This window comes from Cynoglossus semilaevis, chromosome 17, assembly GCF_000523025.1.
Source record: "Cynoglossus semilaevis isolate Cse_v1.0 chromosome 17, Cse_v1.0, whole genome shotgun sequence".
Classification (NCBI taxonomy): Eukaryota; Metazoa; Chordata; class Actinopteri; order Pleuronectiformes; family Cynoglossidae; genus Cynoglossus; species Cynoglossus semilaevis.
In genome coordinates this window covers 6,085,850-6,100,602 of record NC_024323.1, presented here as the reverse complement: position 1 = coordinate 6,100,602, position 14,753 = coordinate 6,085,850, and the positions used below count along the sequence as shown (strand labels likewise).

The window sequence follows — 14,753 nt, the reverse complement described above, 5'->3', positions numbered from 1 at the left end:
ATAAAAAAAAGTGTTTGTCAAACAACACCCCCCCCGGGGGGGGGGGGGGGGGGGGGGGGGGGGGTGTAAGGCACTGATGGACAGACTGCAGGGAAAACAAGGAGACATTGTTGCTGATTCTCTGAAGGTCACAGGCAGCAGTGTGTGCCAAGTCTGGCACGGACTCGACACAACGAGGCATCCGTCCATATGCGACGTACAGTATAGGAGACGTGACGGTGGACGGGCTGCGGACCATTAGTTTAGAACCTCCAATTAGAATCATTACAGGAGGAAGACAAACATGCCTCTTCATTCCATCCCTAAAGATGGACCCCGTGCTTTAGTCATGATGAATGGTACAGTCCCGCTCATTTTTCCAGAGACACGTCACACAATAAGCCTTTCATCAGTTGACCCCCTCATCCTCCCTGACTCCCCCCTGTCTCCCTGTCTCTTTCACTCGCTCCCTTCCTCTCCTCCAGATGTCAGGTAGAGTGGGAGACTCTGTGCTGCTGGATGCTGTCTGACACTTTTCAAAACAATGGTAACAAGCTGCAGACTCGTCCTTCAGCCAAACACACACACACACACTGATGCATACACACACACACAGAGGATTTTTTCACATGCTGAATATTGTATGATAATACAGAGGTGCATCTATAACTGCACTTCAGCTCATTCAAACGGTAGTTGTCCTGCACAGGCAAGTAGACCAGTGGAGGCTGGGATCAAACCCTCGACCTTTCTGCTAAGTGGCTACCCACATTACCTACTCCTCAGAGTTGGATCAATTGTATATTTTTACAGACTAAATGGCTGGAAACCCAAGAAAAAAAAATTGTGCTCAAATTTCTATTCATGTCAATGTTGACAAATATAAATACATTATATACATTTCTGTCTTTTTATGGACCTACGAGATATAATTAAATATCATGTCTGTGATGCTGATTAGTATTAATTGTTGTACATTTTCCATTTAGTCAAAAGGCTTTTACAAAAAGCAAGTTAATTTTACATTTACTCTGTAGAATCTCCCGGTGATGCTCCATTTTACAAATACAATGATTTTTTTTGTTTGGCAATAACTACAGCGTTTTTTGAATTTGATATATTATTGACGTTTTCTCTAGATTCATGCCTTTGTTTTTTTCATACTATACATAAATATATATAGCATCACTAACGTGGGCTATGGTCTTGTGTGACTGTGTGACCGTTCGTGTGTGTGTCTTCTCTTACTTCTCGTAGTCGTGTTTGCAGTACAGCAGTCTGTCCCTGCAGTAACAGGTTCCGGTGAGCGAACTCAAACACACCGCGCACTTGACGCAGGTCTCGTGCCAGGAGCGCTCATTGATGCGCAGCAGGAAACGGTCAGCGATGGGAGACTCACAGCCCGCACACACCTCTCCTCTGCGCTGGTACTCTGGACCTGGGAGTCCGGAGGAGAGAGTCGGGAGAAAGGTTCCAAAATTCAGTCCAGTTTTTCAATCAAATAATAATTCAATGTAATATTATCTTTTCAAATCATTTGTTGTTAGTCGCACTGATGGAGCCGCTGTCCCCAGTGCCATGCGCCCATAGGCCTGGATTATTATTTGACGACGTCTGGTCGAGTCACTGACGGAGAATCTACATTACACTGATTCAACACTTTTAATTTAACCTTTTAATTATTATTTTACAAGTGATAAACACTTAGAAACACATAGAAAATCCTTTCGTGTTTAATTCTTTTTTCCTCCTCCATGAATCTATTCTAATTGTTTTTGTCTAACGTGGCAGCAAACCCCTCTGGTTTCTCCTTCTTATAGGTTAATGGTATTTAATGGTTCAATTTCAAGTCCAAATATAAGCAGAATAATGATCAGGGTGTTTTCAACGTGTGGTGTTATCGTGTTCGGCCTGGGCCTTGAGCCACAGTTAGAGACTCACCAAAGGGCGTTGAGGATGGAGGCTGCTGCAGACAGGACTGTTGACTCTCCTCTGTTTTCATCCCTTCACTCCTCCCCTCAGTGTGATCGCTGTGCACAAAGACAGAAAAAACAAACAAAAATAATCATATAAAATGAGCCAAAACAAAGTTGATTTTTTAAAAGCATAAGCAATAAAACTCATTCTGGAAGCTTCGCGCAATTTTCATCAGTAAAACACAGTATCCGCATCCCAACACATCAGATGTTGGCCGAATTTTTAAATTCCTGTAATTTTTAAAAAATCCATAAAAAGTAGCATGATGTTAATGGATGCAGAAAGAAAAAAAGAGAAATCGAAAGAAAGACACAGAGAGAAATAGAAATATAAAATGAATTAAATCAAAGTTTGAGAATATGGTGTACGTATAAAAAGACCAAACCTCTTAGCTCAAATCAAAAAATAAATTAAAAATGAAAACGTAAAAAGGTGAATGAAATATGGTTCTCCGAGGAGGAGAGGAATGAGCAAATACATGCATTATTATTTTAATAAACAAAAGAGTTAATAGTGACAGAATCGTTGCAAGTTTATTTGTAGCTCTGAATGTAATCATATGATACAAGACAAAAATCATTAAATTAAATGTTGCTGGCCGTTTTTATATTTCAACGTCGACTTTTATTAAAAAAACAAAACAAAAAAAAAAAAAACAACATTTTGTTCAATTGTGTTTTGCCTCCATAATTATCCGGAAGCTTTTCTGTCAACCAGTATTCGAACATCTCAATATTGCGCTTTATTTCCAGGTATTCGAATATTTATTTAAAATAAATTAAACGAAATTTCGTATTATACCAATATTAAAGCAAACGCCCGAGGCATTTAAACAAGACATTTAACAATGATATAAAACTAAATATTTGTTTTTTTATTCGACAATATAATTAAAACATTTAAAAATGCGATTGATTTTACCAATATTATAATAGTATTGTTTTCATTGACTTTTGACTTTGTTGCCCACATTCCACAGAAAATGTATTTTGACGAGATTATGTTTCTGAATTTGTGAGAAATTTACAAGCTGTATAAACCCGGGGGAAAAAAGCATCTTGAATAAATTGAATCTCCGAGAAATGCTGCATCTGTGCAGTTAATTCAAATATTATAGTTGTATTAAATTGAAAGGCAAATGTGACACGTGGATACATCAGATCCTGATTGGAATTTTCTCTAATTGTGTGTTGAATATTTTCAGTTACCCATTTGTGTTTGTGAATCTAAAATACTAACATACTAGTACTCTGTCATTCAGGAAAATAGAAGTATTAAAATGTAATATTTAATATAATCAATTACTGCATGTTATTAGTGATGCGTTTTTTTATTCTAAATCATAAACCACGTGGAGATTGAAAATTGAATTATTCACCTTATCGTAGACGATATTTATTTATAGATAAATATCGTAAACATAGTATGAACGGAATCTAACCGTAAACTTCACAGACAACAAGGTCACTGCGACTTCCTTTTTCCCTTCGAAATCTAAGCGTGGAAAAGAGAAAGAAAACCAACCACACACACACACCCTATCACCTGGACTGAATAAACGCTGCAGAAGGAAACACGTCCGTGACACATTACCAGCAAGTATAAAGGACAACATGAAAATCCACGTTCAATGAGGGAGGACCAGGGCCAGGACCAGGACCAGGACCAGGACCAGGACCAGGACCAGGACCAGGACCAGGACCAGGACCAGAGTAGACTCACCTCGAGCTGAAACACACTCCTCCTGAAATCTCGGTTGGCAACATTAAAAATACGTAGCGGAAAGTTTGGACTAGCGAATGGAGAGACGCGTTCACGGATGGTTCACCTGTCTGGAGCTCACAGTCCGACTCTCGTGTTGCCTACGACCAACATCCAAAAAGCATGACGCTGACCCACACTGCTGTCTATTGTTTCTGCTCTTGTCTTCGGCAGCGGTGTGTGCGCGCTCTCATCCTGTCTTGTGCGTAAAAAGCGCAGAGGGAGGAGATGGACAGACGGAGGGAGGGTGAAGGTGCGGTGATGATAGGGGAAGATGAGCGATGATGCAGACTATTGATACCTCAGATGGAAGGAGGTCTCTTTTATATTGGTGTTCAAGGTTAGAACGAGGCGTCTGGGTCGGTTTTTTTTTAATAAACACTCAATGTTTTCACTGTTATTTACGAGCGAGGTTACAAGATGATGCTACACCACTTATCTGCTCGATCTAAAATATATAGAGATAAAAAAAATGATTCCAAAGTGATAGTGACACTTAAGAATCAAGCATGTCATTTACACATTTTACACTAACGTTCTCAGAATACGCAGTAAGTTTAACAGCAGAGATCGTGTGTGCTCGGGTTTAAGTTTAAGACATAAAATACTGATTTATTTCCTCTGAGCGGCTTTTACACATGACATTGATAGAACAGTGCCCTCTTGTGTCAAAATAGAAAACGTGCATGTGACTAAATCAGGTCTTTACGGAGCCCTGCACAAAAAGGTGTAGCCTAAATGGAGAACAAACACATCCATCACAAATTAATGAATTAGTTATGTTTTTTATGATATTTACTGCTGGACAGAAATTTGAACAACTAGTGCGACTTTACACAACTTTTCCACCTTCCGTCTGTAACTGGTTACACTGAAATGCAGTAGAAGTATTAAAACTAAATAAATACATGAAGATGATTAAGGAAAGAAAAATGTTTTGGCAGCATACCTGACATTTTCAATTGGGTTATTATTATTATTATTATTATGGCAAAGGCTGGGAGAGATTAAACACTGACAGCTGCTTGTATGTTGTTGTTCGTTGGAGTCCACAGACCTCCAGAATGACAGACTGATATCAGACAAAGAGCTGCTCTTCCTTCCCTGAGTGTCTACGTCTCAGTTTTAGACCAGACAGGATCTTCTGGGCGGGTGAGGTCAGGTTTGTCTTTGGTGAGTGACAGTGTCCAGCACTCTGTCTGTTATTGGACATGTTTGTGTTCAGATGAGCCCGATCCCCTGCTGTATCCTTCTGAGAAGACATTGTTGTTGTACCAGACGATTTCCCAGTCGACTCCAATCCCAACATAAACTGTGAAACCTCACAAGGATTTGATGGAACATCCAGTTTATTCTGACTTGGGATCCCAGAATCTGGAGAAGAGCTGCGGCTGCTCTCAGCACTCCCTGGAGTTCCTGTCACTGCAGCTGCTGGCTGTTCTGTTGCACATCCTGGATTTGAGATTTGGGTTCCAGGGGTAGGGTGCCAGTGATACCTAACAGGCTTTCTGTTGAAACAGTGACGTGGCTGTGTCATCAAATCACAGTCCAGTTCATCCCGAAGACTTCTTGTTTCCCGTCTTACAGCCAAGACTGCAGATGAGGGAGAAATATGAAGTATTTGTTTTTGCATCATATGGTAAATAACAACATATACAACACATCACAGTGTGATTAAATTTGTGTTTTAATAATAGTGAAATTCATTGTGATCTACTTTCCTCGTACATTTAATTTTATGTTACCATACAAGGCCATTTAAATAGATGTTAAAACTGATTTTTGATTTAATATATCAAGTTTATTAAAACTTTGGAGGAAAAAATAGGTTTGAAACTGTGTGCTCTCGAAAAACGACAGCAAAGAAAGAAACAAAAACTGTGACAACAAAAAAGGCCTTATTTGGCCAAATTGTTGGCAACACAGCAGCGTACAGTAGAAAACAACATACCCCAGTGGAAATAGCACATTATGTAAACTAGAGTTAAAACTTATTAAAGTCAGTTGCAGCATAGTTTACATTTTGATGCAAGCGAATGGCCTCAGCACAAAATGGAAGGAAGTTTTAATGTTAAAAATAGCAAGAGGTGGAAATAAGTGAGAAGTAAGCAGAAGAGGAACTGCAACAGATCACTGAGGCAGTCTGCAGCTACAGTTTCTGGAACCCAGAATGTTACTACACCGAAAACAAATTAATGGAAATTAAAATGAAGGCAACTGCCGTTTAAAAAGATTTACTATACCCCTTAAAGCCCAGCATTAAAATTATTTTTTTCACAGAAATCTCTGGATTATATATATTTTTTTTCATGTTATTCATCTGTTCTGGTTAGTATCTGATCTATCCTACCTGCTCTCTCACTGGGTTCAGGGCTGAGTTGGTCCACTGCCTCACTGGATGACGACTTGTCAGAAATATAACCTTCGCTTGACTCTCTCTTGAATGTTTGACTCTGTTGGAATGACACACATTCACTGGTAGGTTCTTTACAGGCCACATCTCAACCTCAAATTGTGCAACATTTGGTATTTCTTATGGTAGAAGAAAGCGGTTGTGGGTTAGTGTGGCCATTTTGTGTGTTGCCATATAACTGTTTTGCGTTTTGGGTTTTTTGGGGAGGGGGGGTTTGCCAATTTTTAGAGCAATTTATAGTTTTGTCAAATCTATTTTTTAACAGAAGGAAATTCATTATGTTGGTGCCTTTGAGCTACAACAGATAAAATTATTTAAATTATCTGAGGTTCATAATTCTCAAAGTACTTAAACCTCTAGTGACAAGTATAGAAACATCAACTTGTACTATGAGCCACATGCAACCCAGACACAACCACAAACAGCCCAGACTGTGGACATTTAAGAAATAGCAATTGATCGGAAATTCCTTCAAATGACAGAAAAAGAGCACGTCACTCTCTGTTGCCTTGCAACACGCAACCCACAATGCATTGCTAGTGTTTCCACAAGAGCTGTGTTTGGCGGTTGTGGGCATCAGAGTACATGCAGGCAGAGCGGCAAAGAGAAAGCAGTAGCTGTGGAGTGTGTTAGTGAAGGCAGAGTAAAGCTGAGGTTATGGACAAAGACAGGTGCGCTGGCTAGGCAGGGTGAACGTGAAGAACGCTGATAATATCTGGACGTCCAAGTGTTTTATTTCAAAGTTACTCAGTGCCGAAGAAACCAACTTTAGCACAGTCCAAGTGCATGATGTACAGTACTGATATGAATACCCATGACTGCATTATGTTAGTAAAACACAGAAGTATTCACACACTGGCACGTGCCCCGGCACTAAGAAAGTGACAAATTCTTTTAGCAGCTGCTGCTCTAAAGTAGGTCTGACTGTTGGTGCCTATAATTTCTATAGTACTTACTTCTAGTGACCGCGGGCGCTCTTTGAAGGCGTGTTCACGTTCTGGACTTTGGTGACAAGCGTTGCTTTCCAGTGGACAGGAAGCCCTTGGAGGGGTGTCTGGGAGGGGTGCAGTGGGGACCGGGGGAGGGGGTGTACTGGGTCTCTCCTGAAGGCCGAAGACCGTGCCGTGGTGTGTGATGAGAAACTCAATGAGCTCAGCCTGGTAAGCTGTCTCCAGCAGGGCAATCATTGAAACGTCTGTAGACACAAGAGGGCGCAATAACGTGGGTCCGAACACTATGCCCAAATTGTTCGGGGACATTTTGTTGTCATGGTTCTCCGACACTCTGTGACGACAAGAAAATGACACAAACCATTCAGACAAAGCATTTAGACACGTTAGTGCTCAGGTGAACGGTTTGTAACACAGTTGTTCGCTCACTTCTGTAAATGGAACATCAAATGCTGCAGCGTGCTGTAGCAATAAGAGGGAAGCTTTTGTAGTAGTTGTTGAAGGTTGCTGATAATGTTCATTATCACATTAGTGTCAGATGTCTGCTCCCCTTCTCTCAGGTGCTGGATGGTCTTTCCTAAAGCTATGAAGTCATTGTATAGGTCAAAGGTCAGCAACGGCTCCGGAAGCTGAAAAAGATACATTAATTGATTACTATTCTTTTTTCTTTTTTTTTTTTCAGGGATTTCATGGAAGTTCGAGTAGTTTATGATTTTGTACCTCTTTAAAGAAATGCTTCAGGATTGATGTGATGTCATGGGGTGAAAGGTCAGAAAGGTCTACCTGCTCCTTTTGAATCTCAAAGGCCTGACAGAGTTTTTGGATGCGAGGCTTGGACCCACTTACACGATAGACCCCCTATAATGATAATAAAATCAGGGGGAAACAAAAGTTTTTTAGACCAAGCTCAACATATTTTTAGAACCTTATATTAAGAACAGCATAAACCATACCTGGACTGACAGGGCGCGACTTTCAATCTCAGATGTGCAGCGCTGCACCACAAAGGGCACATGGTCGGAGCTGTCATTTATTAACAAGGACATGTCGACTCCAAACACGGTGCCCTTCTTGTGCTCACACTCCAACTGAGACACCTCCATGCACTTCCTGTGCAGAGCCATTCCACACTGGAGATACAGAAAAGGACAAATTCCTTTTTTTTTTTTAGAACTTTCTAAAATTCCCTATTAATAGGATAAATATGAGAGCTGAGAACATACAGGGTTCCATCTATACATCTACGTACGGTATGTTCTAAATAAACACATCGGGGCGTTCAGCCTCCTACCTCCTCGCATTCCACTCCACTGACGACAATGTAGACCTCACAGTGCTTGCATTTGACCATTTTGCTCTTCATCTTTCTGAGCCGATGTGTCAGTGCGGCTCTGGACAGAGTTTTGACTGGCTGACTGTCCGTGTAATCTGTAAGAGGATAAAGGACTGAATGCTGTAGTGTGAAATCCACAGTGAGAGACTCTAGGTGAACCGGCAGTAACGAACCTGACTCTGCCATATCCCGCTCATCCAGGTCATCAGACGACACTGTTAATGTGGATGCTGATTTAGGAAGCCTCCTGTTAACGTGAGCTGTGGAAGTGGGTGAATGTTGAGATGCAGGTGAGGAGAAGTAAAATGATAGACGTATAGAGTTTTTAAGAAATACCAGAAATGATGTCTGGGGTCTGATCTTACCAGGACTGGACAGAGACTCTAGGCTTCCACTAAAACTTTCAGAGTCACTGTAACCTGTTTTCCCTAAAAGAAAGCACACAGTGAACATAACCAAAGACTTATTTGTAGAATGACTAGGGCAATGAGGAGTCCTTACTGCCATCAGAGGTCAGAGGTGAAGAATCCTGCAGAGAGCTGAGGCCACTGCTGGTTCTGCGTTTGTTCCTAATAGCAAATGAGGATAAAAAAAAAAAACATATTAATAGTTAAGTCAAGGTGCATCACATAGATCAATACAAATGTAATCCAATGTGTTTCTGATTGAAATGCATTTAGCTCTACGCCACAACATGATTAAAACCTGACAGGATATAGTCACTACTATAGAATGATATTTATATTTTAATTTTATTTGAATTGCCCATAATCTACCAGCACTCAGTTTGTGATCTATTGGTAGATACCAGTCTACTTATTGGGAGATATAGTATATGGTATTGTAATTTATCTGGATATATTAGGTGTTTTGTATGTTTGTATCTGTCACATGTTTGTCTCCTAGCATATAAAATAACAATGTGGCAGACATCAGTGTTTGAAAAAACTATTATTAATTTGGTCAAGATACAAAATTTCCATTTTTCTAATTTAAATGAAATGTGACACAGAGAAGTGAAAGTTAAGAGGTTTTCGTACCCTTTGCCCTGAGGGATATACTCCTGGAAGTTAAAGACTTGGAAAGGTTGCTGGTGTCGGGGCTTGCTAAGAATGTACAGAAGGTATTGTTCTCCTGGCTCCAGAGCCCTGCAGGTGACCTCCAGGTTATAGAAGCCGAGGGGAACAGGCTCTGTCTGCTGCCGCTGGTAGTAAAACATGTTGACAGTAGCCTGGTGCAGGGAGGAAGTACGGCGGCGTTACCACTCAGTGTTGGCAAGTTTTCTTTTTTGCAGAGGTAGAGTTGGAGTTGGAGTCTCTTGACTATACAAAAATCTAACATTTGTAGTTTTTATTGAGAAGCTAGATAAAATGACAAATTTCACACCAACCTCTTTGAGCACAGTGTCTCCTTGACAGATGAGTTTGCGAGTGTGAGAAATAATTCTCTCTTTGACCTTCACCAACTCCTCCTGGTGGCTCTTGGCGTCAGTTATACACTGTCTGTACAAAAGCTCGGCCTCCACCACCTGGAGGAGATAAGATGTTTAATTAAAAGCTGCTCCACGGTCCCTTGAAAATACAAAGAGAACACATGTACAATGTAAAAACAACACTTCCTGCGGTGACATTTACTGTTGGCTCATCACCTTGGTCTGGGCTTCGTCTTTAGACTTCCTCCTCTTGTCCAGCGTTTTGATTCCCAGTGAATCATCTATAGCTTTAGCAGAGATGACTTTCAACTTCTCCAGCTCTTCACACCGCTGAAAGTACTGGTGTCGGGCCTTTCTAAAGGCTGTCACTGCTTCATTCTGAAAAAAAAAAATATATATTTTTTTTTTTTTGTCTGACGAAAGACTTGGTATGTTCGATATTTTCGTAAATGTCAAAAAAAGTTGGAGTGACTCACCATCCTCCTCTGTTCCCTCGACCACTGTTCTTTAAATTCTCTGCGCCACTTGTCGATCTCATTCTTCTTGGCAGCCAAGGCCTGAGGAGGAAGGAGGGCGTCAAAGTCAACACATCTGACTAAGCTGCCTTTTTATATATATTTGTTACTTTGCGAATGGTTTCTCATACTTGGTAGCAACGGTTCTGCAGCAGCTCGGTGGTCTTTCTCAAGGTCAAACTGTTCTTGATGTCCTGCTCCAGTGCCATGGTGTAGATGTGGTTCAAAGGCATCATTTCCTATAAAAGACAGAAACGTAGAGCAACGTTCACAGTACAATACAACTGACTCTGAGATATTTAGTAGCTTTGGTACACTGAACTAGGTCCTAGTATTTATCGTACCTGAGACACTACTGTGGCTTTTGCTCCTTCAGCTGTCTTCATCACATTCTTTGCAAATTCTTGTTCTGTAAAAAAAGATGGTTGAAGAAAATCAACTTTTTGAAATTGAATGAATTGTTACTTGCCTCTTTTTTACATGACACATTTCTTAGTCCACGCTGTGGTATGTTAGTGTAGAAATAGGAATTATTACTCCATACATAGTGTATTTGGTTAGTCACAAGGTAAAGTCATCTTTATTCTTTATAGCATTATTATGAATAGGAAATAATTTGGCTTGAATTTCTTTTTTTAAGTTTAAGACTTAAAAAAATGATCTTCGGACAGCGTGGCTTTGCTTCAGTATTACAGACAAAACCTGAGGCTTTTGTTCTGACCAGTTCATTTAAATAGTACACACACCAGTTTTGGCGATTAGGAACGGTGTAGCTTTACAGCATGAACTCCAGAGAGCCTTGTGGCTGAGCTCCACCCTCATTTCTCATGTGCTGCTATTGCTTAACCTGGCTCCACACCCGACTGAACTGCAGACCCCTGCGCTGTCTTTGAATTACTGACAAATGACCGGAACATTTGGCATCCCAGTGTGGACACTGGTCACCCGTGCAGTCATATACCTGGATAATGACAACCTTTGCACTCCAAAGATGCACCATCACCATCACCTCCATTATCCTCTTCCAGACAGCTAATCTGCGTGCTAATCCGCTCTCTGTGAGTCTGTGTGGCATAAAGCTCACTGCAGTGTCTCCCCCACCTACAGTCTTTTCTCTTATTCTCTGCAGTAATACACGTAGGCCATGTTACGGCAGGTTACACGCTGGTCCGTGACCATATTAATTAACAAACAGTTTAACACTTTGATGGTCTGAGTCAGGATGTTTTTCAGGCCAATAACCTCCTTCTATACATAGTGTATGATATTAAGTTTTATATTACATAGTCTAAATCAGGCGTAGGCAAACTTTTTGACTCGTGGGCCACAATTGGTCCTAAAATTGAACAGGGGGGGCCGGGTCAGGAGCAGATAGATGGAGCGTTCGTGTGAACTAAGATAAATGACATGTAAGAGTCATGCATAACGGCTAAAATGCTTTTATAAAATCAAATTATTTTCAATACCATCTATTGGGGAAATTTGAGTATTGCAAGGAAAAGGCAAATATAATAATAATATAAATAAATATAATTTGGAAAAGTCTGGCGGGCCGGATAAAAAAGCTGAACGGGCCGCATCCGGCCCCCGGGCCTTAGTTTGCCCATGCCTGGTCTAAATAGTAGTAGTTTTGCATGTTTGTCTCATTGTTAGTCAAATGATGAGCAGCAACTAAAAATGTCACATTTTCCAAAGAGATACATTTGGTTGTGGTTCTCAGGGATCCACTGATATTTAAATGTTGTGTCTTCCCTGGGAGATAAGTTCTGTTCTGTTTGTAAGTGAAAAAAAAACCCTACTAAAACACTATCAAGTCAGTCGGCTCCACCTCCCACCTCAGCCGTACTAGGGAATTTCTTTGTTGATTAAAAACGTACCCAAGTTGATCCTCTTCTCCATCCAAGTGAGTAGATCTTTGGCATAGCGGCACCACATCTTGGCGTACTGCAGTGCTGTCTCCACTCCATTCTGACAGTGACACAGTGCCAGGTCTGCATCCTGGGCTGAGAGGGAGTACATGAGCATCACTGCAGGTCCTGCACACTTGTAACCCACTTCCCCACAGAACTCAAACAATCCCCCGGCCTTGAAGAAGCAAATCCTGTGTTTGTCAGTTCCACATTTCCGTGCGTTATCAAATAAGTTGAAAAAAAAGAAAGAAAGTGAGAGGTAGTGTGAACAGAACCCAAAAAAATACTTCAATACGACACGTCTTAGCTTCTCCTTAAAGTAAATTTTCCAGTTTTCCAGTCGGTCTCAGCTACAGGGTTGAATCTGATGAACGGAAAATAAACTTGATTCACTGCTGCTGGTTGACAAAACTATCATTTTTATCAGCCCTAAATCTCCCAGAAGACACAAACGTGTGTGTAACCTGAGAGAGTGGAGTTCCTTTAGAGTAGACAAAGCTTCAGCTTAACATAACTTCCCTCTTGCCCCCTGTTCTTCCCTCGGCCCGGCCACTCCCTCTCACACCTGTTCACTTACTGTCAGCCACAACACAGTGATCACACTGTGCTGGGAGATCAGCTGGAAACTGTGACCGCCATGTTACAGCTGACAACAGCAGACAGACAAACATTCACACGGTAACCACTCTCTGACTCACGTCCACAGGGCAGTAGACGAGTGACAACCGTGTGGTGTCACCCAAATGGACTCCACACTACTTTCTCTTTTTTCATTCTGTCCAACTATCCTTACAGTTTAACTACTAAACATTGCAGTAATTCTCTCCTGCGCTTTCTTTTCTTTTCTTTTCTTTTCTCCTGAAGCCAAACTTCCAAAGTTAGGAAAAGCAATAGGAACTTTCACTTCTGCAAATGTAACACAAAGAGCAGTTGAGAGTTTTCAGCCACGATGAAGGCTGCTTCGACAGAAACACAGCAATGGCGTCATCCACTTCCCTCTCAGGACATTATACTGCTTTGTTTACTTCTCACAGATACCACAGTGGCAACACACAAAGTAAAAAAAAAAAAATAGTATAACCTACAGCCTACATTTTAAAGTGATTAAAGGAAATCTCTTTGCTGTTTATGTATTTTTGGAACTTGGCCAAAATCAATAATTGGGATTTCTGTGTTGCCAAAAAAACCCACTAGCATTTCTATGCTCTGGATTAGCCTTAGTAGTAGTTAGTTAGTTTATTTCTTTATCCCTAGAATTCCAATGCTGTCACTGAAGCCTTCCTTTTTCTTTACCTCCGTCCTCCATCCCATTGTGTCTAAGGTAAAGTGGCAGCTGTCTCCTGCTTTAATCCCATGTCTTTATTCTAATCTTGTTACTGCAGAGCAATCACAGCTAGTGGCTGAGTTTAGGAAAACACAGACTGGACTCTAACAGGGCATTTCCTGCAGAGACATGATAATCATGATGATAGCTGTAGTAAAAATGACTTAAATTAAGTGACGCTGACGCACACACAAATATTTGTAGAATACCTGATAAGCATCCATCTGCGTCAGTGGCCTGTGGACAGATCAGGTCTTCACTCTGTCAGAGAAATAAACACAATAACAAACACATTAATGACTAAAAACCAAACACGGCCCTGTAGCGATGCTACTGTTCTGAATGTTACTCACAGACTCATCGTGTTGGTCTGTAGGTTCTGAGCCAGTGATTGATTCTGAGAGCGACAGTGAGTCAGTGTCAGCCAGCAGATCCTCCTCTGCACTGAACACAGAAACAACATCAAGTCACACGAGCAGACAACCTTTATGATCTGCATCTTACTTTCAGCTACGTTTTCTAGTGCAGAATCGACTACCGATTCAGTACATTAACACTTCTGCCTGTGTGTATCAGGACTAAAGAATGAAGAACCTGTTCTCTGGAAAGACTGAGATTATCATGTTCTGAATGTGGCCTCTGGGTTGATATGAGTAGGAATAATATTACTTAAAATGTGTCCTTTACTTACGAGGGGATTAAGGACAGATCAAGACTGTCAAATTCTCTGAAGATCTCACTGTATCGCTTCATTTCAGATTTAGGCCTCTTCACATCTGAAATGGGAAAAATGGCATTATCAGAGAAACACCATGTGTTAATTCAGACGTATGATCTTTAACAAGGTCAACATGTAACCTGTAACATTGTAGCAGTTGGTATTATTTTAAGGACACTACAAAAGATACATTTATTTGTGATTATGGCTAATAAGTGTTTACCCAAATTAGCTTTACTCTCAAGGTAGCACGTAGTAGCTTAATGCAATGTAACGCAACACTGAACATGGCTTTGAAGGTCATCCACATTCAACAGTGGTTCAATTCTTGACGTTTGCTGTAGTTTTTTTCAGTCCATTAATGTGTTTACAACGCCATCACTACAGGTGGTGACAGTCCGTGTTATTGAATTGACAAAGTCGATGCCTAAACTCTGTATC

At 40.8% G+C, this 14,753-nt stretch overlaps 2 protein-coding genes across 3 annotated transcripts in view; both read right to left on the bottom strand.

Annotated features, from left to right (window-relative positions):
• Window positions 1–3,980, bottom strand: part of lmx1al (LIM homeobox transcription factor 1, alpha-like) — a 17,250-nt gene extending 13,270 nt beyond the window's left edge. Inside the window, exons 1-3 of one of the 2 annotated variants that reach the window (XM_008329604.3) lie at window positions 3,679–3,980; window positions 1,921–2,009; window positions 1,228–1,417 (exon numbers count right to left, since the gene is read on the bottom strand). In XM_008329604.3, the coding sequence (XP_008327826.1) occupies window positions 1,228–1,417; window positions 1,921–2,009; window positions 3,679–3,722 (323 nt within the window). In that variant the 5' untranslated portion in view covers window positions 3,723–3,980. The remainder of the gene's footprint in view (window positions 1–1,227; window positions 1,418–1,920; window positions 2,010–3,678) is intronic. The other variant, XM_008329606.3, reaches the window with a different exon arrangement.
• A 505-nt stretch (window positions 3,981–4,485) lies between these two features.
• The window catches only part of gmip (GEM interacting protein), an 11,488-nt gene continuing 1,220 nt past the window's right edge, over window positions 4,486–14,753 (bottom strand). Inside the window, exons 2-21 of the mRNA XM_008329595.3 lie at window positions 14,286–14,370; window positions 13,948–14,038; window positions 13,804–13,855; window positions 12,238–12,363; window positions 10,705–10,769; window positions 10,492–10,599; window positions 10,322–10,402; window positions 10,062–10,223; window positions 9,804–9,941; window positions 9,454–9,644; window positions 8,915–8,982; window positions 8,779–8,841; window positions 8,587–8,673; window positions 8,372–8,508; window positions 8,034–8,210; window positions 7,801–7,938; window positions 7,510–7,709; window positions 7,087–7,414; window positions 6,068–6,170; window positions 4,486–5,310 (exon numbers count right to left, since the gene is read on the bottom strand). Of these exons, the coding sequence (XP_008327817.1) occupies window positions 4,796–5,310; window positions 6,068–6,170; window positions 7,087–7,414; window positions 7,510–7,709; window positions 7,801–7,938; window positions 8,034–8,210; window positions 8,372–8,508; window positions 8,587–8,673; window positions 8,779–8,841; window positions 8,915–8,982; window positions 9,454–9,644; window positions 9,804–9,941; window positions 10,062–10,223; window positions 10,322–10,402; window positions 10,492–10,599; window positions 10,705–10,769; window positions 12,238–12,363; window positions 13,804–13,855; window positions 13,948–14,038; window positions 14,286–14,370 (2,915 nt within the window). The 3' untranslated portion in view covers window positions 4,486–4,795. The remainder of the gene's footprint in view (window positions 5,311–6,067; window positions 6,171–7,086; window positions 7,415–7,509; window positions 7,710–7,800; window positions 7,939–8,033; window positions 8,211–8,371; window positions 8,509–8,586; window positions 8,674–8,778; window positions 8,842–8,914; window positions 8,983–9,453; window positions 9,645–9,803; window positions 9,942–10,061; window positions 10,224–10,321; window positions 10,403–10,491; window positions 10,600–10,704; window positions 10,770–12,237; window positions 12,364–13,803; window positions 13,856–13,947; window positions 14,039–14,285; window positions 14,371–14,753) is intronic.